The sequence below is a fragment of the Lithobates pipiens genome, unplaced genomic scaffold (genome assembly GCF_037356315.1).
Source record: "Lithobates pipiens isolate NorthernLeopardFrog02 unplaced genomic scaffold, aLitPip1_a1.2 Scaffold_13, whole genome shotgun sequence".
In the NCBI taxonomy this organism is placed as follows: Eukaryota; Metazoa; Chordata; class Amphibia; order Anura; family Ranidae; genus Lithobates; species Lithobates pipiens.
The window spans coordinates 114,765,918-114,791,883 of NW_027507718.1; the positions used below are offsets into that span (position 1 = coordinate 114,765,918).

The 25,966-nt window shown below is 40.5% G+C and overlaps 1 protein-coding gene across 5 annotated transcripts in view; it reads left to right on the top strand.

Moving 5' to 3' along the window:
- The window catches only part of HOOK3 (hook microtubule tethering protein 3), a 121,102-nt gene that overhangs the window by 49,909 nt on the left and 45,227 nt on the right, over positions 1 to 25,966 (top strand). For 3 of the 5 annotated variants that reach the window (XR_013272186.1, XM_077475413.1, XM_077475414.1), the window contains exons 9-15: positions 2,170 to 2,232; positions 15,295 to 15,458; positions 18,161 to 18,301; positions 21,869 to 22,070; positions 22,167 to 22,277; positions 23,228 to 23,315; positions 24,060 to 24,129. Coding sequence is in view for 4 of the 5 variants with exons in the window: in XM_077475413.1 (XP_077331539.1) it covers positions 2,170 to 2,232; positions 15,295 to 15,458; positions 18,161 to 18,301; positions 21,869 to 22,070; positions 22,167 to 22,277; positions 23,228 to 23,315; positions 24,060 to 24,129 (839 nt within the window). In the remaining variant the exon portion in view is untranslated. The remainder of the gene's footprint in view (positions 1 to 2,169; positions 2,233 to 15,294; positions 15,459 to 18,160; positions 18,302 to 21,868; positions 22,071 to 22,166; positions 22,278 to 23,227; positions 23,316 to 24,059; positions 24,130 to 25,966) is intronic. The other 2 variants (XM_077475415.1, XM_077475416.1) reach the window with 1 other exon arrangement.

Here is a 25,966-nt window from a genome sequence, read left to right on the forward strand (position 1 = left end):
CCTACCTGTAGGTACAAGTTAAAAAGCGTAATTTACTACTTCTTTAAGGCTGGCCATTAACCAAGTTCTGTTACTCTATTCTAAAAATAATTGCGTTTGCCCTCATAGATAAATATAGTAAAGCACAGTCAGGAGATCAGTGTGCAGCCACTCATTAAAAATAACATATCAAAGCACAAGTATTTTTATATCATAACTAAACTGGAAAATATTCACAGCGCTTCACTTTTTCCACATTTTGTTGTGTTTACAGTATTCAAAAATTCATTATTTTCCTCAACTCTACAAACACTACCCCATAATGGCAACGTGAAAGACGTTTGTTTGAAATATTTGCAAATTTATAAGGCCTCTTGCACACTGCAGCTTGAAAAAGCTGCAGTTTTTTTTTTCCCTTACTGAGCTAAAATATACAGCCCATTAATTGTAATGTGCCTATGCACACAGGTGTGTGTAAACAAGTGCCATGCATTCTTCAGTACAAATAAAATAGAAAAATCTGCTTTTTGGTTAGTAATTTACACCTCCATGTGCAAAAATTTCCATTTACATATTATGAAGAACAAGAATGCAAGAATAAGTTTGCACACAAATACATACAACAACAAAAAAGTAGATACTCAAACAGGAGTATCGTGTGCAAGAGGCCTAAAATAAATATCATGTAATAAGTATTCACATCCTTTGCTCAATACTTTGTTAAAGCACCTTTGGCACCAATTACAGCCTCAAAGTCTTTTTTGCGTATGATGCTACAAGCTTGGCACACCTATTTTTAGGCAGTGTCTCCCATTCTTCTTTTCCAGGACCTCTCAAGCTCCACCTGGTTGGATGGGAAGTGTCGGTGCACAGCCATTTTCAGATCTCTCCAGGGATGTTCAATCGGCTTCAAGTCTGGGCTCTGTCTGGGCAACTTAAGGACATTAACAGAGTTGTCCTGTAGCCACTCCTTTATCTTGGCTATGTGCTTGGGGTGGTTGTTCTGTTGGAAAATGAACCTTCACCCCAGTCTCAGGTTCAGGGCACTTTGGAGCAGGTTTTCATCAAGGCTGTCTCTGTAGATTGCTGCATTCATCTTTTCCTCAATCCTGACTAGTCTCCTAGTTCCTGAAGCTGAAAAAATTATTCTGCCACCACCATGCTTCACTATAGGGATGGTAATGGCCATGTGATGGAGCATTTTGTGCCTCATGGTCTGAGAGTTCAGATGCCTTTTGGCAGACTCCGGGCGGGCTGTCGCGTGCCTTTTGGCAGACTCCAGGCGGGCTGTCGCGTGCCCTTTACTGAAGAGTGGCTTCTGTCTGGCCACTCTGCCATACAGGCCTGAGTGGTGGAGTGCTGCAGAGATGGTCGTTGTTCTAGAAGGTTTTTCTCTCTCCACATAGAAATGCTGGTGCTCTGTCAGAGTGACCATCAGGTTCTTGGTCACCCCTCTAAAGCCTTTCTTCCCCTATTGCTCAATTTGGCTGAGCAGCCTGCTCTAGGAAGATTCCTGGTGGTCCCAAAGTTCCTCCCTTTATAGATGGAGGCCACTGTGCTCATTGGGACCTTCAATGCTGCAGAAATTTTTCGTTACCCTTCCCCAGATCTGTGCCTCAATACAATCTTGTCTTTGAGATATACAGACAATTCCTGAACTTCATGGCTTGGCTTGTGCTTTGACATGCACTGCCTTTCCAAATCATGTCCGATCAACTGGATTTAGCACAGGTGGACTCCAATCAAGTTGTAGAAACATCTCAAGGATGATCAGTGGAAACTGGATGCACCTGAGCTCAATTTTGAGTGTCATGGCAAAGGCTGTGAATACTTATGTACTCTAACTTTGCAATAACTTTTTTTTTTTTTTTTTTTTTTTTTTTTTTACGATTTCAAACGAACTTCTTTCACGTTGTCATTATGGGGTATTGTTTGCAGAATTTTGAGGAAAATAATAAAATGTAATCCATTTTGGAATAAGGCTGTAGCAGAACAAAATGTGGAAAAAGTGAAGCGCTGTGGATACTTTCCAGATGCACTGTATTCATTGGTCTACAGAAGTTGTAGAATGGTACAATAAAAAAAAAAAAAAATTGAGCTGTACGCAGAATCACCCTCTGTTATTTTGTGGTTGCACTGATGAAAATCTAGTTAATTACTCTTTTTACTTTGCTTCCTGTGGATCTGAAGGTGTACTATATCCAGGAGGAGCGAGATAAACTGAGATATGAATGTAATGATCTAGAAGAAAGGGTAAATTATGAATGTTCACCCTCACAGCATCTACACCTACTAACACAATGTTGCTTTGGTTTGCATATGCACTGACTTGTTTTATTTTAGTTGGAAATACTAATCTACTTTTTAACACTTAAATGACTGCCAGTATTTCACAGAAATACACATCGTAAGTATATTACACTTTATCATGAGCAATAATGTATGAAGAGGACTACAGTACAAAAGCATGTTGTTTTGTGCTTCTTTGCAATGTACAATACGTAAAAGCCTGCGCGTCTACATGGTTCAAATTCGCTATGTAATGGCCCGTACACACGATCCGAAAATTGAGCAAAAAATACCGCTTTCTAGGTGATTGTACAATAATCGGATTGTTGGTACAGAGCTTCGAGAGCAGTTCATGACATTTCATCTGATATTTGATCGGACAAGCACAAAAATGTTTCCTCGTATGATGCCAGATTGTAGATTATTATTTTATTTTTATTTTTTTTGTGACATTAGTAACCTGTTAAATTTCTACTTGCAACTATTAAGCGGAAAAAGTCAGACCTTCTGTCGTCCAATTTTCGGATCTTGTGTATGGACCATAAAGCTGCAAAGTTAGTTGGACAGGGCTTCGTTTTTATAATAAAAATGGACCGATCTCTCATATTTAAAAGTTAGGCTAGCCAAAAACATGTTTTGGATTTTCATAAATGCTGTCAGTTTAATCTTCCAATTTTATTGGCTATAAGGGAGTCTTAATCTCCTTGTTGGGTAATTTTAGATTATATTATGGATGCAGCAATAGTACTGAGACTTCCCCCTGCTTCAGCTGTAGTTTTCAATAAAAAAAAAAAGTACAAGTGGTCCCCTATTTACAAACATCTGACTTACAAACGACTCCTACTTACAAACTGAGGGAGATAACAGAAAGTGAGAGGAAATCTACCCCTAGGAAGGGAAATCCACTCCTGTAAGTTATGGGAAAAAGTTAGCTCTACTGATGCTTTATCATTAAGACTTGTTTCCACAAAAAAAATAAAAAATAAAAGTGAGGTTAAATCTTCTGAACAGGGCACAGACAGCAAAACAAACATTACAAAATGTACCTGTTCCGACTTACGAACAGATTCAACTTAAGAACAAACCTTACAGTCCCTATCTTGTTTGAAACCTGGGGACTGCCTGTATTTGGTTAATATTTATCTTGCTCTGTAACAAAAAAAAAAAAAAATCAGCTTGGGTAAACTTTTTCAAAGGATTGATATACTCAAAATTCTTGGCCCGAAATAGGCTTGAATCTAAAGGTTTTGTGAAACCATTAAATTAATGGGCAGAGTTCTGCTTTAATGCTTGTTATTTTTGCAGTAGCTGTATTTTTTCTGCACTGAATAAATTCCCATCACTGCAAGGACACATCATCAAAAACAGTTGCTTTCTACATGCCCTGTTCAAACCACAAAACTTGTGTGTTGCGGAAATATGAAGACTTGTTGCATTTTTTTTTTTTTTCTTTTTTTTTTTTTTTTTAGCGCGATGAGTGTCACTGCATGTGCCAAATTGCAAGAACTCCTGTCCAAGGGTCTGTTACGACGGGCTTTGACCTTGTTTCAAGTGACATCAGTTTGACATCTGTTTTCCCCCGGGAACATGCGGAATATCTTTTTTGACAGGCACATTTGACCTGCTTCAAATGAGGTTTTGCACTGCCATAGACTTGTCATGGAATGCAAAACCCTTTTGAAGTAAGTCATTCAACACAGACCTTTTGACAGATGTTAATACAGTTGTGCTCATACCTGAGCCTTTAAAATCCCATATTTTTAGCGGAGACCCTAGAGAATAAAATTGCGATTGTTGAAATTTTTTTATGTCCCACGGTATTTCCACAGCGTTCTTTCAAACGCACTTTTTTTTTTTTTTTTTGTAAAAACAAAAGACACTTTGATGAATCCCTTTTTTTTTTTTTTTTTAACAGTAAAGCTAGCACAATTTTTTGTATAATGTGAACGATGATGTTATGCCGAGTAAATAGATACCGAACATGCCCATGCTTTGAAATTCGTACACTCTTTGAATACCGACAGACTACAGTACTTAAAAATCTCCATAGACGACGCTTTCAAAATTTCTACAGTTGCCAGTTTAGAGTTAGAGATGTCTAGTGCTAGACTTATTGCTCTAGCTCTAATGATTGTGGCGATACCTCACATGTGTGTTTTGAACACCGTTTACATTTTCAGGCGCAACTTACATATGTGTTCGCGTCTGCGTGCTGCGAGCGCGGAGGGACAGGGTGCTTTTTAAAAAAATTTTTTTACTCTTTAAAAATTATCCAAATTAGTGTTTTGTTTTTTATTATTATTATTTTTTTTTTTTTTTTTCCCAAGAAAGTTTATTGAAAGTTATACAAAGTTATACAATACATTGACTGCATGTATGTAGAGTACAGGATATCCATGACAGGGTAAGATATTACAAAAAAGAAGAAGAAGAGGAAGACAAAAAATGATAAGAAAAGAAAACAGAAAGCTCATGTAACATCAATCGATGAATCAATAAGTAATAAAGGAATCGTGTAAATACTGAGAAGATACAGTCTAAAATATAGAATCCAGTATTCCAATCAAATTGTACAGAATGATATCTGAATAATAATCAGGTAATAGCATTGTATCCCAACGGATCACCTGTGTTGTCATCCACCCCAAATGGGATCACACTGTGGATGATTGAAGAAGGGAAGTTTTTAAGTGCTATATGGGAGGAGATCCGTTAGGGGTCAATAATTAAATCACAGTACCCATATCTTAGGTATAGCATGTATATTCATGTAAAGGTAAAGTAAGGGGAAGGAGGGGTCAGGTACAGAAATCTCATGGTTATGTCAGGGAGGAGGGGGGGTGAGGCCTCATAAAAAAGGGGAGTAGGGGGGGGATTATAAATTGTACGGCAGTGTAGAGTTAAGTGCGTATGGAAGAGTGCAATCGGTTATGATTTCTCCAGGAAGGAAGCAGAGAGGGGGTGTCCTACAAAATATGCAAACAATCTCCTAGAAAAGCTAGTGCATATGGTGTTCAAACCAATGATCAACTATGTCAAGTACAAGGGGTCGAGGTGGTACGGGAAGTAGAGGCTCGGAAATGTATCCAACATGCCCATTTATGAGAGAATTTTTCATGTCTATCATAAGCTTGGTGAATCAATCTTTCCATTTCCTCGATTTTATCCATCTGTTGGAGCCATTCTGCAATGGAAGGGGGGTTTGGAGATCTCCAATGACGTGGAATACATTGAGTTGCTGCAGTAATCAGGTGTGGTACTATCGAGGATTTATAAATTTTATATGGAAGCGTCGTGTGGTGTAGCAGATATTGTGCCGGGGAGAAATCAGGACGGTATGTAGTAATGTTAATTATTGTGTCATGAATCTCTTTCCAAAAGGGTTGTAGTACAGGGCAGTCCCACCATATGTGTAAGAAATTGCCAACCGGAGCATTACATCGCCAACAGGATGTAGGGACATCTGGGAAGAGTTTATGGACTTTGTCAGGGGTGCGGTACCACCTCGAGTAAATTTTATAGCGATTTTCTTGTGCCGACACGTTGATAGAACGTTTGTGTATGTGTTCAAAAATCAATGACCACTGTTGCGAAGTCAAAGTAGACTTCAGATCTGATTCCCATTGTTGTATAATGGGTTTTTGTGGGGTGAGATCTGAGCTTAACATTTTTACCACCATTGAGATTACATGTTTTTGTGGTTCTGAGCTGGAACATAAGGATTCAAATGGAGTAAGGGTTGTGTGCCACCGTGAGGTCGGTTGTGATGAAGTAAGGAAGTGACGGATCTGGAGAAATTTGAAAAATGGAAGATGTAGCTCAGGTAATTTTTCAATCATATTGGGATAGGTTAACATTGTCCCCTTATCAAAAAATTGATAAGCTCTATATATATTTCTTGAAAGGGAGTCCCTAGATCTAGGCACAGTAAGATCCGGGGGAAAATCTGGGTTCGAAGAAAGTGGAGTTAATGGACCATGAGGTATATTAATGTGGAGAGATTTATGCGTTCGATGGAGAGCACGAATGGTAGGACCTATTAAGGGGTGTTGGGTGCAGGCTAAAGGTATTGCTTGAGTGGAGATCCAAGGTAAATGGGATATAGGGAAAGGGGCATAAACATTTTCTAAAGATATCCATGCCTTATCTTTTTGGTGGATATGCCAATCAATAATTCTGGCCAGGAGGGTCGCATTGTAGTAGGTATGAAGGTCAGGCAGACCCAGGCCTCCATCGAGCTTTGGGAGAATGAGTTTAGCCCAGCTCAAACGGGGAGGGCGGTATGACCATAGAAATTTTCTACACATGGCTTTGTAGGAATGAAAAAAGGACTTGGGTAAAGCGATAGGTATGGCCTGCAACAGATATAGTAGTTTAGGGAGGACATTCATTTTTAAAATGGCTACTCTGCCAAACCAAGAGAAAGGGCCTCCATGCCATTTATGCAGATCGTGTTGTAACCGAAGGAGAGCAGGAGCAAAATTAAGTTCATATAGCCTGGACAGATCAGTAGGGATTTTGATGCCCAGATAAGTTAACGCCTCACTTTCCCACATAAACGGGAAATTGAGGCAGCATTGTACAACCGTTTTGTTAGGTAAAGAAACATTCAGAGCCTTTGATTTGTCAAAGTTTACTTTAAAGTTCGAGATTGTAGCGAAGGCATCAAGGTCTTTCAACAGGTTTGGAAGAGTAGTGATTGGATCCGAAAGGTATAGCATGATATCGTCGGCGTAAGCGGCAATTTTATATTGGTTGTTGTTGATGTTAATGCCCTGGATGGTCGGATTGTCCCTAAGCATAGGGAGAAATGGCTCTAAGGTGAGGATAAAGATGATTGGTGAAAGTGGGCATCCCTGGCGTGTGCCATTAGTGATGGAGAAGGCGTTCGATAGGTGACCATTGACTCGTATGCACGCAGTAGGGGTGGAGTATAAGATCGATATCATTTGAATCAATCTGGAGGGTAAACCAATATGTTGGAGGACAGATAACATATAGTCCCATGCCACCCTATCGAACGCCTTCTCCGCATCCAATGATAAGAAGAAACCTTTGTTCCGGGATGTGGTCAGCCAGTGATGCATATTCAGGGTCTTGGTGGTGTTGTCCCGGGCTTCTCTGCCGGGGACAAAACCGACCTGATCAGTTGAAACCATGCGAGGAAGTAAGGGGGTAATGCGGTTTGCGAGAATCTTGGCATAGATCTTAATGTCCACATTGAGTAAAGAGATAGGTCGGTAGTTCGGGATTAAGGTATCATCCTTGCCAGGTTTGGGGATCATTGTGATGTGTGCTTGTAGAAGGTCAGTAGTGGATTGAGTGTGGGAGGAAAGGTTGTTAAAAGTATTTAAGTAGTGAGGAATTAATAGCTCCGAAAATGTTTTATAGTATGCCGCAGATAGGCCATCTGGGCCCGGGCTTTTACCAGTTTTTAGCTGTTTTAGGGCGAGAAGCACTTCTTCCTTGGACAAGGGGGAATCCAGTACCTGTTGATCTAAAGATTCAATAGGGGGTGGGGAGAATTTGGATAGGAACTCTCGTATACGTTCTGATCTAGTTCCCGTCGGCTCAGTCGGAGAGGGCGGTGGTAGGTTATACAATGAATGAAAATACTTTACAAATTGTTCCGCAATTGCATCCGTCGCTATTATAGAGTCTCCATTAGGCGTTACGATTCTATGTATGGTGTGCCTTGCTCTTTTAGTCTGTAATGCTCTCGCTAGGAATTTACCCGCCTTGTTACCAAACTCATAGAAGATTTTGTTGGATAAAGCGAATTTGCGACGAATAGTTTTTTGGAGTTCTTCCAATAGAAGTTCTCGAGTGGCAATGAGTTCATTCAGGTGAGTGTCAGCTAGAGTACGTTTATGTAAGCGTTCAAGAGATTGAATGCGCAAGTATAGCGAATCCAAAGTTGCTTTCTGGCACTTGTGTCTTTTGGCCGCAAGGGAGATAAGTACTCCGCATACGACGCATTTGTGCGCTGCCCACACCGAAGCATGTGGCATCTCAGGGTTGGAGTTCTCTCGAAAATAATGGGAAAGGCATTCTCTGATTGTGGTCTGATTTTCAGTGTCAAGAAGCAGAGAATCATCAAGTCGCCATATGCCGGATCTGGGGCTACGTTTTGTAAATGTAAGTGTAACCGTGATGGGATTGTGGTCAGAAAGTAATAGAGGCTCAATAGTAGCCTTTGTTACATAGTGAATGTCCGCTTGTGAAAGGAAGAAGTGGTCGATTCTGGAATATTTTGAATGGGGGGGAGAGAAGAAAGTGAAGTCTTTTGTGTTTGGATGAAGAGTGCGCCAGGTGTCGTGCAGGGTCAAAGTTTGGAGCTGTGTTTTGATATCCCTCAGTGCCTGATATTTTAGACAAGACGTACCATTGGACGTGTCAAGGGACGGTGTCAAGGGCACATTGAAATCGCCTCCTAACAGGAGAATTCCTGATTTAAATGAGGTAAGAAGGGCCATCGTTTCTCTAAAAAAGGTCACCTGTTTAGAATTTGGGGCATATATGTTGGCTATTGTAATTGGGAGGTTATGTATCCCGTCCTTTAATAAATAAATATCTTCCCTGAGGATCTTTGAGAACATCAGTGATATCAATGGGGCAAGATTTCGCGATTAATATAGAGACTCCTTTAGATTTTGTGTGATCATTTGTTGCATGGTATACTGTAGGAAAAGATTTATTATAGAGTTTGGGGATAGCATCCGATCTAAAGTGGGTTTCTTGTAAAAGGGCTATGTGTGCTTTTGCTCTGTGTAGAGTATACAGAAGCTTGGATCTTTTTTCAGGAATGTTCAAGCCTCTAATATTCAAAGAGTAAAAGTTAATTGATGGTGTTGGGTGGATTTGTGGGGGGAGATCTTCAGTAGCGGGGGATAATCCCGACCCAGTATATAGGGGTAGTGGAGAGGCCATGGTAAGGGGAGGGATAGGAGAGGTTTAAAGGTTGGGTCGGGGGTAGGGGGGGACAGATTATCAATTAGAGGGGGTAACCTGATAGCAAAATCAGATTAAATGAGGGGGAAGGGACAAGTGAGTCACTTGTTGAGTGACAAATAGTACAATTCAGATATATTGTCGGGTGACCAGAGAGAGTATACACCTAGAAAATGTACACCCCCTCTCAGCCACCACTACGTGGGGGTTGGCTGTCGCCAAGTCCAATGAAAGACTAGGTTGGAAGTAGTCAAGTCGTGGAACTCCGCCAGTCAGGACTAGAAAGATAGGTTACTCTGTCGAGGATATGTCATTCGTGCTGATGGGCGGTTGTTAACCTCTGAGCAGTAAGTTATCATAAGCATAGGCACAGTAAAAGTAGGAAAGAGCTATAAGTAGGAAAATTAAATGGTGTGCATTTATCCTGCAATTCTATATTATAAGTTCAACATAAACATACTATGCATGTATATAAAATTGTGTGAAAACCTAATAACTTTAAACCTGTGAACCTGTAAAAAAGCACACTTGTCATTAAAGTAACAAACATATGTGCCCTGATTGGCAGATAAAACCATTAAGCGCAACCATCAGTGCGACGAGTATCATCACCTACCACGCATCTTTGGAGAGCCGAAGAGGCAAAAAAGGTGAAAACAGGCATAAGCAAAACTTTTTTATACCAAACTTAGCTTTCAACATTAGTGACCGACAAAAAATAGACAGGCAACCGTTTTGGTGCGTGAGAACTACATGTATATTGTCCGCAAGTTGAAGGACAAAAGGTGGGCCTCATCTGTCGTAGGTCTCATGCAATGTAGCATAATCGATGTCAGGCGAGGTAATGTTGTGTGTCAGTATGGACACAGAGCCGACAGTATGTGAATATGGAGGAGAGTATACACAGTTGTTCACGAGGAAAGTAATTCCTATTATATAGTTACTCACTGCTTCTATATGAGAGCGTCCCGCGTGCCTCATCAGGTAAAGTTATATTCAGTAAGTAGCGTTCAGATATAATGGAAAAGTTCTGCACCTGAAGTCTGGTGATTGCCGTGTGTAGACCATGGATGCGAGTGGAGACATCTGAGCAAGGAGGAAGCATCCGGGGAGTTACACAGGAAGCGATGCGTAACAACCTTACGCACCATGTCCCAGGTGTGTGCTGGGTAATGTAGTTTCAGCACTGGTATTCGATTCCTACATCGTAAAACGGATACCGGTAGATGAACAAAACGAATCTAATGCGAAAATAAGTAGAAAACAAGTATGGTAAACGTGAAGCATCCAACAGCAAACAAGTGGGCTTCTTAATATACTCAAGCGTAGTGACCATAACTCCCACAGTCATGGGACAAAGAGGGCAACGGAACAGAAAAGAAGCAATAACTCTGCATTGGGAGGCAGTGTAGCAGCTCATACGACCGTAGAAGGTGTCAGCTCCTTAATAATCTCTCCTCGCTCTATGCGATCTGGGGGGCGCAGAAGGGCTATATGCCCTTTGATTCTCAGAGGGTCGATGCATCCTGGTATGCGATGGAGACCTGCGTCTCCGATATCCCGCTTCTTGGGCCTCCATCATGTCAGGTTGTGACTTATCTGATCTGCTTAGGAGAGGACGATAATTTGAATACCAGTTAGGTACCTCTATTAGCGGGATCCCCAAGGTCGAGCAAAACATGGGCAAGTCTTCCGGGACTCTAAGATGGGCCGTGCGACCAAGATGTGAAGCAGTTAGGCAAAAAGGAAATTTCCATTTGTAGATTATGTTCCGGTCTCTCAGCACCTCCAGGAGTGGCTTAAGGTCCCTACGGTGTTGCAGAGTGATGCCTGAGAGATCTTGAAAGATTTGTATGGGGGTGTTATCATGCAGTATGCGTTGCTTTGCCCGAGCACCCTTCAATATATCTTCTTTCAACTGGTAGTTTACAAGGCAGCATATAATATCTCGAGGGGGATCATTGTCCCTACCTTTAGGTCTCAAGGCTCTATGGATTCTTTCCATTTCTACAGCGGACTGAAGGGGTCGGTCCAGTACATTATTAAATATGGCGGTAACTGCAATGGGGATTTGATCACCTTCAATGGCTTCAGGGAGACCTCTAATACGGAGGTTGTGTCGCCTCCCCCTATTGTCCAAATCCTCTAAATGTCTCTGCATGTCTCTCATTTGTAGTGTATGTCCATCAATTTTTCTAGTAGATTTACGAAGGATTAGCTCATGTTGATCGGAGCGGTTTTCCACATGAAGTACACGATCAGACAAAGCTCTCAGATCCACCCGAAGTTCAGCAATGGCCGCCGATAGGGTGTCCTTTATATCTGAAGCAATCATTTTTAGGTCTTGCATACTGATGTGGGAGGATGGATTTACCTCAGGGAGTTGTTGGTTAGTGGGACCATCAAGATGAGAGTCTCTAATGCCAGCGTTAGTCAGGATAACATCTTCGCGCTGAGGAGAATGTGAGGGCACTGAGTGTGAGGCACTGTGGCGGGACGGCGCCATGTTTCCCCTCTGTGTGCGGAACATCTCCGGTATTTGCTGGCTCATTCCGCTCGAGTTCCTACGCGGGGAACGGGACCGAGATGCGGAGGAGGTTCTAGAAGCTGTTCCCATCGTTTGTGTATGGAGAGTGGGTGAGAGATACCTCTGTAAGCTGAAGTTTTCGTCCCGAGATAGCGGAGCTAATCAGTTAGACGTCCGCCATCGAGCTCAGCCAAGCCACGCCCCTTTTTTTTTTTATATATTGCTGTCCCAAGGAATGTAAACATCCCTTGTGACAGTAATGGGCAGTTACAGGTACTCTCTATGGAGGGATCTGGGCTCTAGAAGACCCCAAATCCCTCCTTTTTGTGCTTAAAAGTATTCAAAACGCCATTTAAACTTCTTCTTAAAAGTCCATCTAGTCCGACCTATGTGTGAGATTATATGCCAGTATTACATTGTATATCTCCATATGTTGTGGTCGTTCAGGTGCTTATCTAATAGTTTTTTGAAACTATCAATACCCCCCCGCTGAAACCACCGACTGTGGAAGGGAATTCCACATCCTTGCTGCTCTTGCAGTAAAGAACCCTCCTACGCAGTTTAAGGTTAAACCTCTTTTCGTCTAATATTGAGTGGCCCCGTGTCTTGTCAAACTCCCTTCCGTGAAAAAGTTTTATCCCTATTGTAGGATCACCAGTATGGTATTTGTATATAGAAATGATCCCCTCTCAAGCGTATCTTCTCCAGAGAGAATATGTTCAGTGCTCGCAACCTTTCTTCATAACTAATATCACCCCAGTCCCTTTTTAGCTTTGTTGCCCTTCTCTGTATTTGCTCCATTTCCAGTACATCCTTCCTGAGGACTGGTGCCCAGAACTGGACAGTATACTCTAGGTGCGGCCGGACCAGAGTCTTGTAGAGCAGGAGAATTATCGCTTTATCCCTGGAGTCAATCCCTTTTTTAATGCATGCCAATATTCTGTTTGCTTTGTTAGCAGCAGCTTGACATTGCAAGACATTCTTTGCTGAGCCTGTCCTCTACTAGGACATCCAGGTCCTTTTTCCATCCTAGATTCCTTCAGAGGTAGATTTGTATTCATATTTTTGCTATCCCAATACATTATTTTAATAATTATTATTATTTTTTATTTTTTTTACATTAAACCTCATTTGCCATGTAGTTGCCCACCCCTTTAATTTTGTTCAGATCTTCTTGCAAGGTTTCTACATCCTGCGAAGAAGTTATTGCCCTGCTTAGCTTAGTATCGTATAGAGATTGAACTGTACCATCCTCCAGGTAGTTTATGAACAAATTAAATATCATTGGTCCCAGCACAGAAACCTGTGGGACTCCACTACCCACCCCTGACCATTCAGAGTATTCCCTAATGGCTAGAGTTACTAGATCGGAGCCCATTACGGCTTCAGTCAGGTCTTTAGCCAGCATGTGGATGTGTTGGCTGGTCGCTTGGGCCTCCCGGTGGGACGGGAGAGCCACGGGAGGGACTTCCCTGCTCCTTAGGGATAACAGCTTAGATTGTTGTTAGAAAGCCAGGCATCTCCATGGTATAACCCCTTCAAGCCAAGAACGCATATTTGCGTACAGTTGGCGTGAAGGGGTTAATACGGTGTATTTATCCTTTAGCATCAATGACGGCGTGCAATTTTTTGTGATAGTTGTCTGTGGTCCTAAATTATTGCAGGTGGTATAGATGCCCATTCGTTTTGGTAAAATGCCTCCAGGTCATGCAAAGTATTCGGTCGTCATGCATGAACCACACGTTTGAGATCTCCTCAGAGTGACTCAATGATATTAAAGTGGTTGTAAACTCTCCCCCACAACTTTGTCTCATGTAAATCGGCATACAAAACCCTAAGGAACACTGCTTGTAGATATCTACTTACTTAGTATTATTGTAATCCTTTTTGTTCTTTAGAATGACATCACTGAGCATGCTCAGATGTCCCCTGATTTACGGCACAATCTCTACATTCTAAAGGACACTTCCAAGTAGCGGAGCTAAATTAGTGTAGTGTTTGAAGAAAAGCACCATAATAACTATAAGGACAGGTACTTTCCTGGAGATGCAGCAGATGATCTAGGCCAGTGATGGTGAACCTTTTTAAGCCCGAGTGCCCAAGCCAGACACAAAACCAACTCATTTATTTCAAAGTGCCAACACTGCAATTAAACCTGAATAGTGAGGTTTTCGTTTAGAACGTTTTTGTAACCATCTTTGATTATGCTGGGCATGTTTGACAGTGGAACGTATGTGTATGGTGCCTGGGCCCTTGAGTGTATTTATTTTTTATGATGTTTAGAGGATTGTCATTATACATAGCTGTAATCAGATCACTGCTCCTCATCATGGCACAGCCCAATGATTTCTGATGTGTTCCATGTTTACCCCCAGACATCACAGCACACTCAAGTTCTGTGTATTTCTTTATATACTCACTAGGAGTCCAGCAGGAGTTTGGCAGTCTCCTCGGGGCTGACACTCTGGGCCAGATAAAGTTGATATGGCACCCAGGTTCAATACATTGGCCTCCTTCACTTGCTTCTTCATAGCCACCTTTTTGGCTTTGCTCCTCTTGGCTTCTGCGGTGGGTTTCGAAGCCTCCAGTATGGCCATTGCCCTTGTGTGCCACTTCACCAGAGATTTATTGGCCTTTACCATCTTGGCTCTGGGTTGTTGTCCTTTGTTTTCCCCCGAAAGCAATAGGAAGCCTTGGCAGAGTACTCACTCTTCCCTCCCGGTCTGTCTTCACCTGGAGATCAGAGGCTGTCAGGGGCAGATCAGGCTCAGGACAGAGGAGAATATACTTTGTTTGTTTGCTTTGTTTGGCCTTCTCTTGCTTTGCTGAGCATCCAGCTGGGAGGGGAGAGCAAGGCTGACATTGAAGGCTTGTTTACTTGTAGGATTTTTAGGGAGGTGATGTGAAAGCGATGGCCGGTCATAGGTTTGCCATCACTGATCTAGGCTCTGCAATCCTAGTAAACCAGCTTCCATACAGCACTATTATTAATAATAATATTACATGTCATTTTAAATTTATCGGATTTAGCTTTTTGGGGCTTGTTTACATCTGCTATGTTGGGCGCAAGTGCCCAACTCAGTCCAAATGCAAGAATAAGGCTCTTATGTCCTGTGTCTTCTGTTCTTCCCTGCATTGGTGTGCGCTGTAAAATATGGGATGTTTCATTTTTGCACAGCTTATTCCAATGCACTGTATTGCAGTACACCGCAGTGCAAAACCTACAGCTGGGGAAAGTTAAAGTGAACACAAAAATGCATTTTAACAATGCATCATAGCACACAGCAGTGTGCTTTCTGTGCACCTTAACATGTGCACACTGATGTTAGTGAGCCCTAACTGTGGCATTTCAGGGCAAATCAGGATATTGTTTGTAGTAATAAATATGATGATGATGATGCATTTTTGGTTATTTTACTGTGAGTCAGGAAATTGTTGTGATAACACTTGTTACGCTGATACAACTGCTGAGTGTGGCTCGCATGTATCGCATCGCATTGTATTGTACCTCTGTGAACAGTTTTATGAGTTGTATTGCTTTGTTTTAGGTTGCAGGCCTCCAGGAAGAGAAAAGCAGCTTGCTTGCTGAGAACCAGGTTCTTATGGAACGCTTGAACCAGTCTGACTCATTAGAAGATCCCAACAGCCCAGCTGGAAGGCGACATTTACAGCTTCAAACACAACTTGAGCAGCTGCAGGAGGAAACCTTTAGGTATTTTATTTCCTAGTGCTTTCTTTTCCAGTTTCATCTTTTGTTTAGCAAAAATATCTTGCATTATATAATAATGTAACAATTGTGCCTTTTTTAAATTTGTATTTTCACATTGAATGGCTCTAGCCAGGGGTCACCAAACAATGGCCCTCCAGTTGTTCAGGAACTACAAATCCCATTAGGCCTAGTCGTGTCTGTGAATGTCAGTTTTTTTTACAATGCCTCATGGAATGTGTAGTTCTGCGACAACTGGAGGACCATAGTTTGGAGTTCCCTGGCATACTGTTTGCCAAGCCCCCCCCAAAACAATTCCGGCCACCACTGATTGGTGGTAGTAATACTATTCAGGATTAATATAGTGACAACAGTTTACGCAGTACTTTACAATATAAAAGGCGACAGTACAATTACAGTACAGTTCATTACAGGAGTAGTAGGGGGCCCTGCTCATGACACAAAAAACTGCAAATTAGGTTTGAAGATTAATTAGAATTTTGCATGTCTGCAGTATGCTCATTCACAAGTGTGGGACATTATATGCAAAGGTGCTAGGACAGTCTCATTAGCTGATAACAACAAAAGCTTTGAAAATTACACATAGTCTAAATGACAAGAAAATTTGCATTTGCAGTGTTAGTGTATCACTTCCATAAAGCAAGGGTGCAGACAGTGAAGTCTAAAATATGGCTCTGCATGCTTGTTCCAACTTGGTGGCTTAGTGGTTTATAAAGCAAAATGAGATGAGAGCCCTGTAGTGAGTAATTCAAATTTGATTTTATGCTGCACAGATCAACCTCTGATATGTTTTCTCATCAAACTTCTCGCTTCAGATTTGCATTCTTGATTCTGTATTCAGAATTGTTAATTTTATTATTGCCTATTAATCTGGTATTACGTTTGCCGAATGGCATACTTGAGAAAAAAATACTAGTAAAAGCACAGAAAAAATAAAAAATAAATGTTAAATGCTTATTTGCTATAAAACTTGACTGCTCAAGTAAAGTCCATTCCCTAGCTCATCTTTCTCCCTCCTTGCATGTCATAGTCCTCTCTTCTGGGAGTATCTAATTACTGTCTGTACTGGCCAAACTCCTGCATCCCTTTCTAAACTGCCTACATAACATTTCATGTAGCAGCCAGCGGAGGAGCAAAGGAGATTTCTGTGGAGTGTCACTTCACTCTCTGGCTGCTGATATCACACCCAAGATGGTGGTGCCCAGCAGCAGTTTAGCATATTTTAGATGTGTACGCAAGGGTGGTTTTTACAGGTTTTTGATGGTCATACTTTAAATACCAGATATTCTTTTGGGATGTATTTTGTTGAATTAAGTGGTCTGGCAACAGAATATCTTTAAATAAACAAAAGCCAAGTCATACTTCTAGTTCCTGTGTATGGAGTGAACTAAGCTTTCTTTTGCTGGAAATGTTTTGATGGTATGCTCTTTAAAGAGAAAAATATGAGAAAATGGTTTCATAGCTTTGACCATTGAAAGCTCATCCACACTATGTGCAGGGGCCTGCATTTTTTTCTACACTGAATAAATTTAAGTCACTGCTAGGACCCATAGAAAACAATTGCTTTCTTTGTGCCCCTTTTCATGCCACCACGCTTATTGTAAAAATTCAGCACGTCTGCAATCTTCAGCAGCGTACCGAATGACACCCTATATATCAACGCACTGGCAATGCAGCTGTGCAATGACATGGAATGAAACCAACGTCGCTATGGGGCACAACATTTTAAAACACTCTGCTGGAGTTGACACTCAAATTTTCCTCTACTGTAAAGTACTGCGTTTTACCTTGCAGCCTAATGTGCACCTAGCCTATCTGTTTTAAACAAACTAGTGTTACTGCAGATAAATCTTGTCATTTTATTCTGCTACTTGTCTGGTTTCTCAGAAAATGTTAATCAGGTTGCATGTACAAAGCATGGTGCAGATTTATAAAGCAAATATAAATATACTTACTAACCATAAAAACAAATATTGAAAATAGTTTTAAAATGTGTAAAATGACAAGGTAGGAAGTGGCAGGAGAGGAGCGGGTTAATTAAAACCAGTTAAGGATTAAATGGGAAATATTTATGTCAAATGTATAGATATTGATCTGAAGTAACTTGAGCTACAACAGTGTGAGTTTGTACATTTTTAATATGTTCATCTGTAGAGGACATCCATGATTTATATATTGCAGTAGGTACACAAGTGTGTAATATACAAAATGGGTCTTTTAAAGCGGTCCTCCACCCTGAAGTGGAAGTTCCGCTCATCTGTATAATCCAGGTATCTGCACCCACTTCCGGGACAAGACCCCCGCAGACCGCCGCAGATGCCCCGCCCCCCGTTGTGTTCTGGGAAACGCACAGTTCCCAGGACACAGCGGGGATCAGCAGAGACTCGCAGCGTGACTTGCGCATGCGCAGTTGGGAACCGGGCAGTGAAGTCACAATGCTTCACTTCCCGATTCCTTGACAGAGGATGGCGGCGGGGGCAGCAGAGAGATGAGCGATCGCTCGTCATCTGCCGCCGACATCGCTGGACCCTGGGACATTAAAAGTCAGCAGCTGCAATATTTGTAGCTGCTGGCTTTTAATATTTTTTTTTTTTTAAAGGTGCAGAACCACTTTAAGATGTCAAAAGCTGTTGATCTTTTAATATTCTACAAATTGTTTATAAAGAATGCTTTCTTGTTTTTTATAGGCTTGAAGCATCCAAAGATGATTACAGGATACGCTGTGAAGAGTTGGAGAAGGAGATTGCAGAACTAAGACAGCAAAATGAGGACTTAACCACACTTGCAGATGAGGCACAATCATTGAAAGATGAAATGGACGTGCTTCGGTACATAACCATATCATATTTGTTTTACATAAGCTTTTATTTATTACTGTATATCATATCAATTCATTTAAAATGTTAACGTAAGGGATAATTGTATTATAGTGTATGTATATATTAATATTGTATTACAGTGTGTGTGTGTATATGTGTAATATATATATATATATATATATATATATATATATATATATATATATATATATATATATATATATATATATATATATATATATATATATATATATATATAAAATAATTTTTATATTTTATGTAGAGAGATACTCACAATGTAATATTTTTTTATTTATTTTTTCCACATTCATACAGTTGGTTGGGGTACATCACATATTGAACCACATCTATTTGTACATTTTATATCGATCTGTTATGTATATGCAGCATTCTCTGGTCCTAAAACATATCTCTAAACATTTTTTTCTAAACCCTTACATGAGTAGCTGTTATCCCAGCAGTGGTGGTGTGCTTGCCCCTGATAAGGGACTCTTGACATTTTTGGGCTTATAGTTACCAGTTTTGAAGACTGCTCATTTCTTGTTTGGAGAGACTTCATTATAGTTTCCTCTGTATCGGCTAGTTCGCACCAGATGCAGTTCTGTGCATTTTTTTTTCTGTACTAAGAATGCATGCACAGTGTTTTCCATGTATTCCAATGGCTCTAGTTCACACCATGCATCAATTTCTTGTGCAGAAACTGACTGGAAACTGACTGCTTGATGTGAACTAGAGCCATTGGAATACATGGAAAACACTGCATGCATTTTGTACAGAAAAAGGCACACGGAACTGCATCTGGTGTGAACTGGCCCCAAGTGTGTTTCCTATTTGAGTTGTATTTATATAAAAACATGCCCTCTTTTATCTGCTTTTAGCTTACTTGTCAGTATAGTTTTACACTAGTTTGGCACTTGTCCAGTGGGTTAGGGTTAAAACACTGTGCTCTCTTTGTGGTCCTTTTGTCTGTTTGAAGATGTTCCTATTTTATTACTATATATACTATACTAATTGTAACTAATGTAATATTGGTAAACTGTCAGCATATAGTGCTAGACAAAATCTCCAGTGTTGTCAGTTTTTGACATTTTTGCTTTACAGTTGCAAATCTGTTAAAGGTTCATTTAAAACCGAGCAACAGGTTTTCTTTAAAGGGTAAATTCACAGTTACAGAAAATCTGTAAGGTGAACTTACATTGGATCATCTCTCCATCAGGTTCCTGCTGACTTTGAGTGCTGCGATCCCCTGCTGTGACACACAGTATAGCTGCTTGGGGCTAGGAAATCCCTGTGGCTTAATCTCCTAAATGTACCTCGTAAAATAGCATAAAGATTGGTAGCCTGATCCCCAACCAGGTTACCAGAAAATGGAGGCAGTTTGGACTATTGCGGTCCAATAAAAGCAGTACAATGAATAATGTAACAAAATTATAATTATAAAAGTTACAAATGATTTTATTGATGCCAAAAAACAAATCATCATTTACATATTAAAACCATAATAGCAATACACATGTATATCATCAGTGAGTAGTCGCAATAAAACTGTTGATCAAAGATATCGGTTTCCTCGACTAGTTTCGCTGACTTTTACCGCTTCATCGGGAGGTTATCTGTGATTAGATCAAAAAAATAAGGTGATTGAAAAATGGAAAAAAATAATAAAATTTTATCATACAGCATCATAATTGTGAGAATCTCAAATTTCATAAAATCATAATTGAGAGAGAAGATTCTCTCAATTATGATGCTGTATGGTAAAATTTTTATTATTTTTTCAATTTTTCGATCACCTTATTGTTTTTTTTGATCTAATCACAGATAACCTCCCGATGAAGCGGTAAAAGTCAGCAAAACTAGTCGAGGAAACTGATATCTGTGAACAACAGTTTTATTGCGACTACTCACTGATGATATACATGTGTATTGCTATTATGGCTTTAATATGTAAATGATGATTTGTTTTTTGGCAGCAATAAAATCATCTAACTTTTATAATTTTTGTTACATTATTCATTGTACTGCTTTTATTGGACCGCAATAGTCCAAACTGCCTCCATTTTCTGGTAACCTGGTTGGGGATCAGGCTACCAATCTTTATACTATTTGACTCGAGGTCAGTGGGGGGGGGCGATGGTGCAATTTAAGTTCACCTTACAGATTTTCTGTAATTTACACTTTAACCACTTCAGCTCCGGAAGGATTTACCCCCTTCCTGAGCACTTTTTGCGATTCGCCACTGCGTCACTTTAACTGACAATTGCGCGGTTATGCGACATAGCTCCCTTTTGGTGGTATTTAATCACCTCTGCAGTTTTTTTTTTGCGTTTATAAACAAAAAAAGAGAGCGACTTTTTGCTATAATAAATATCCCCCAAAAATATCAGAATTTTTTTTTTCCCTCAGTTTAGGCTGATATGTATTCTTCTACATATTTTTGGTACAAAAAAAAACGCAATAAGTATTGATTGGTTTGTGCATTGATTAGTTATAGCGCCTACAATATAGGGGATAGTGTTATGGCGCATATATATATATATATATATATATATATATATATATATATATATATATAATTTTTTTTTTAACTAGTAATGGCGATTATTTATTTTTTATCTTATCATGACTGCGACATTATGGCGGACACATCAGACATTTTTGACACATTTTTGGGACCATTGGCATTAATACAGCAATCAATGCTATAAAATTGCATTGATTACTGTAAAAGGTCACTGGCAGTAAAGGGGTTAAGTGTGTCCTGGGGGATGGGCTGTGTGTGACGTGACACTGATCGGTGCTCCCGATGATACGGAGCAGATGATCAGTGTCCAGTCATTAGGCAGAACGGGGAGATGCTGTTTACATCGGCATCTCCCTGTTCTTCAGCTCCGTGGCACGATCGCGGGTCCCTCCGGCATGATTACGGAGCTTGCGAAAGGTGAGCGCCGCTGGCAGGAAATTCAAAGTAACGTTCGGGGTTAATGCCTCCTTCCTCAGCAGCACGTACTCTCCCTTCTTTCACTCCCTTGCCATTCTATTCAGACACCAGGAACAAAAGAATACTAGATACCAAAGGTATGGATGAGCATGTGACTCTGGTGCTTGGTAATTGCCCCAGCATTGTCATTTATGGGGTAAGAGGGGGGGTGGACAGGGAGAGGGTCAAAACGATAGGCAAGCAACATTTTCAGAAGCAACGGTCTAATGGCATCCTCCATATTTTTGTCATGGCAAGATTTTTTTAAGAAGTTTAATTTATATATTGAGACTGTTGTACTGTATTTGGCTCTCCTCCTTTGTAGTGTCCACTTCGAACTTGCAGACTAGTTTACAGTGTCTTTTGCTTCACCTTTCATTAATAATATGCGGTGCATCAAAGAATGGCAGCTTTCATCTGAGGCTTATCAAACCTCAAATATTTTTCTTTTGTGACAAGTTCCCTTTAACAGCTGTTGGGAGTTGTGTTGTATGATGTTTACTGATCTTTTCGACAGGGTAACATTTTTGGTCTTAAAATTATGCATTCACATTTTGCTTTATGTATTCTTTCAGGCATTCTTCTGATAAAGTTACCAAGTTGGAGAGTCAGGTTGAGTCATACAAGAAAAAGCTGGAAGATCTGGGAGACTTAAGAAGGCAAGTAAAGTTGTTAGAGGAAAAAAACACCATGTACATGCAGAACACAGTCAGCCTAGAAGAGGAGCTCAGGAAAGCCAATGCTGCTCGGAGTCAGCTGGAAACCTATAAGAGACAGGTATACCCTGTACACTCATCTTTTATTGGGTTCAATAACTGCACTAATACTGTTCTTGGGTTTTAATTGCAATATATATACATCTTTTGTAAACAGGTTGTTGAGTTACAGACCAGACTATCGGAGGAATCTAAAAAAGCAGACAAGCTGGAGTTCGAATACAAAAGGCTGAAAGAAAAAATTGACAGTTTGCAAAAAGAAAAAGACGTAAGTGATAGTGACCTTACTGCTTTTTTTAATGTGAAGAGATCCTGTTATACCCCCCACTGCGTATTTATATGTATTGCATGGTTGATCGTTAAATAATATTTCTGTGTGACCTTCGTGGTTTTTAGAAGATTTCTTTCTTTTTTTTATTTTTTCACAACATTTTAAATTCCTGGTGTCCAACATGCAGCCTGTCTGCTTTTCGCATGTGGTATAATTGCTCAAGTGATCTGAGTGAGAGCAGGTACCTGTAAAAACTAGGCATCTGCTCCCAGAAAAAAAAACCTTTCAAATATAATATAAGGAATACAATTGTGACACAAGTCCTATTGTAATTGAATGTTATTAAAAATTACCTTTCCTTTACTATCTGCATCTCTGTAATGCTCTAAAAATGCATTGCAATATGGCTACCTGGAGGTGTTCTGTACACCAAGTGTGTATAGAAGGGCCCCCCCCCCCCCGAAACTTAATTTCCTGCTTGTGTGATTGGCTCATAGATTTTCTCATAGGTCTGCACTAAGATGAGTCAGATTTTTGGCATCCCTTGCAACAAAAATTTCATTTTTGGTGAAATCCTTTCAATAGAAAATCACAGCTAAAGGGATGCAGACCCAGCAGCTTTAATCATTAGTGCTCTGGTTTCAGAATTATCAATCAGCTGTAAACCTACATTCTCATTAGACTCACTGAGAACATGAGGAACAAACATGGATTTCTTCAGAATAACAAAAGGTAGAAATCCGTTACAAAGTTTGTAATGTACATAGAACACCCAGAGCGTAATGCGTTTTATTTTTTATTTTTCTTTGTTTTGTTTTGTTCTCCACAAAAGTGGAGTTACACTTTATGGATCATAGATTTTTCAAACTTTCTGTGCTTTGAATCTTTTATTACAAAATGAGGTTGCCAATTTACACCAGTTCACTTTTATTTTTTCAATACCACAGAGACTACGGTCAGAAAGAGATTCTCTGAAGGAAACTATTGAAGAGCTGCGATGTGTGCAAGCTCAGGAAGGTCAGCTTACCACAGCAGGTAAAACTCCAGCCCGTGCCTGTTTCCTGTGTGGTGCTCTAACTGCGTTTATCAGCTCCAGTCCTAAAGACACCCAAACGGGTCATGTTTTCAGGATTTCCCTCAGATGAAACAGCTGTGGTAATTACTAAAGCAGTGAAACTGATCAAATCACCTGTGCAATATAATGGAGAGCCTGAAAACATGACCTGTTGGGCCACCTCGAGGACAGGAGTTGAGAAACACTGCTTCAACTGCAGAAATAGGAAAACCGTTGCATTAATGGGGTTTACTAAAATAAAATGAACTATTCACTTTTTCAAGGGAATTTTTCCAAGATTTTGGTAAAAGAGGTATGCTGATTTCTGTTATCCAATCATGTGCAAGAAAATGCCTTTTTTTTTTTTTTTTTTTTTTGTCATTAGGTATACTTTGCAACGTGACACTTCATTACATTTACTTGAAAAAAAAAAAGTTGCTTTGCCTTGCCTTTTGTAAATCAACACCAACATGTATGCAAGTCTGTGTGTACGTATATATGAACTTCTGAGCTCTCACAAACTGGAGAACATCTCTATATGAAGATTAAAAGTGTGAGCCTGCACAGTTAATGGGCTGGATATTTAACAATTCATGCATCTTAAAGTATTTAAACTGTCTAAATGAGCTACAATCTTTCTCTCCCTGAAAATCTTTCTATTAGCAGTAATTTTTCCTTTTTATTTTTTAAGTAATTGATATTGATTTATGTACTTGCATCATCAGGCTTGATCGCTCTAGGTAACCAGGAACCAGCGGATAGTCTAGCTGCAGAAATTGTGACACCAGAGATAAAGTAAGTGTTGTCTATTGCCTTCCCAAATTTTAAAATGCAAGTGAATGTAAACCCACTCCTATATCCAGTGAAGTTGACACCCTCAGTTGATACACAGGAATGAAACCAATCTCTCTACAGTATGTCACAAAAGGAAGTACACACAAATGTAAGGAGTACACTCCTTACATTTTTGTAAATATTTTATATAATACTATTAATGTTACTAAATAATATTTTGTAGCTAAAAGCATTGCATAAAATGGTAAGAACATTGTAAAAAGTCAGGCACATTAATCCATATATCACATAATAGGTATATAAGAAATCATGATTCTTACAGCATAATACAATAAAACAAGGTAAAGATGATGCCAAAATCCCATACAGTGTATATCATGAAAGCATCAGGATGGCTTGATGCATTTCGTGGGAACTCTCCACTCATCGGGAGCAGATGCTGGTAATGTCTAAAATTAGTAAGGTTCAACTGTTAAGGGGTCTTGAATAGCAGGAGAGTGGGGGAGGAATGGAGCGAAAAAAAAGTAATAAATACATATAGGGTGGAAAACATCTACCCAAACTTACAGATCACCTATGGGTCTGAATGAGAGTGGCAGTGTCATATCTCTGAAGAAATTACGCTTTGCTACAATGTAAAGTAGTGAGTGTACATCTTGTATAACAGTGTAAATTTGCTGTCCTCAAAATAACTCGACACACAGCCATTAATGTCTAAACCGCTGGCAACAAAAGTGAGTATACCCCTAAGTGAAAATGTCCAAATGGGGCCCGATTAGCCATTTGTGCCTGGAACTCAGAGACTAGGGGGCGGGTCCGTCGACCGGTGCTTCTGGTTCCGGCCCTCGTTGATGATGCCGGGACCGGGAAAATAAAAAATGTACCCCACTGCGTTCTCTGCCAAAGGTGTAGGTAGAGGTAGAGGCAGCTGCCTCAAGCGCACCGGTCAGGCCCAGGTAAGAGGGGTACAGTGGTGCCTTTATTCTGATCATATGGGTTTATGTTTTGCTGCACACACATGCAGACACACGCATGCATACATGCAGACACACGCACATGCATGCATGCATGCATACATGCAGACACATGCATGCATACATGCAGACCCACGCACATGCATGCATACATGCAGACCCACGCACATGCATGCATACATGCAGACCCACGCACATGCATGCATACATGCAGACCCACGCACATGCATGCATACATGCAGACCCACGCACATGCATGCATACATGCAGACCCACGCACATGCATGCATACATGCAGACCCACGCACATACATGCAGACCCACGCACATGCATGCATACATGCAGACCCACGCACACGCATGCATACATGCAGACACACGCATGCATACATGCAGGCACACGCATGCATACATGCAGACACACGCACACGCATGCATACATGCAGACACACGCACACGCATGCATACATGCAGACACACGCACACGCATGCATACATGCAGACACACGCACACGCATGCATACATGCAGACACGCAGAAGCGTTCCCATGATGCTGAACTACACTGTACTGTACATCATAATTACTCCCTTACTGGTATCTGATCCTTTTGCTTTCCCAATTGCAGTGTCTACCTTTAACAACAATGGAACCTTCACTGACTCCTGGTGGCCAGTCCTCTCGCAGCAGATATGGATGTGGGACCTTGTTTGTTCCCATTGTTCTGCCTGCTGGTTGGCAAGAGAGTGGCTTACAGAGCATTAGCTGTAATATATGTATGCTTTTTCTTTTTTCTCTCCACAGCCCGTCTAGGTCTGATCCACAGCACAGTTCCCACAGAAGGAGCGGGTCTTCCAAATCACA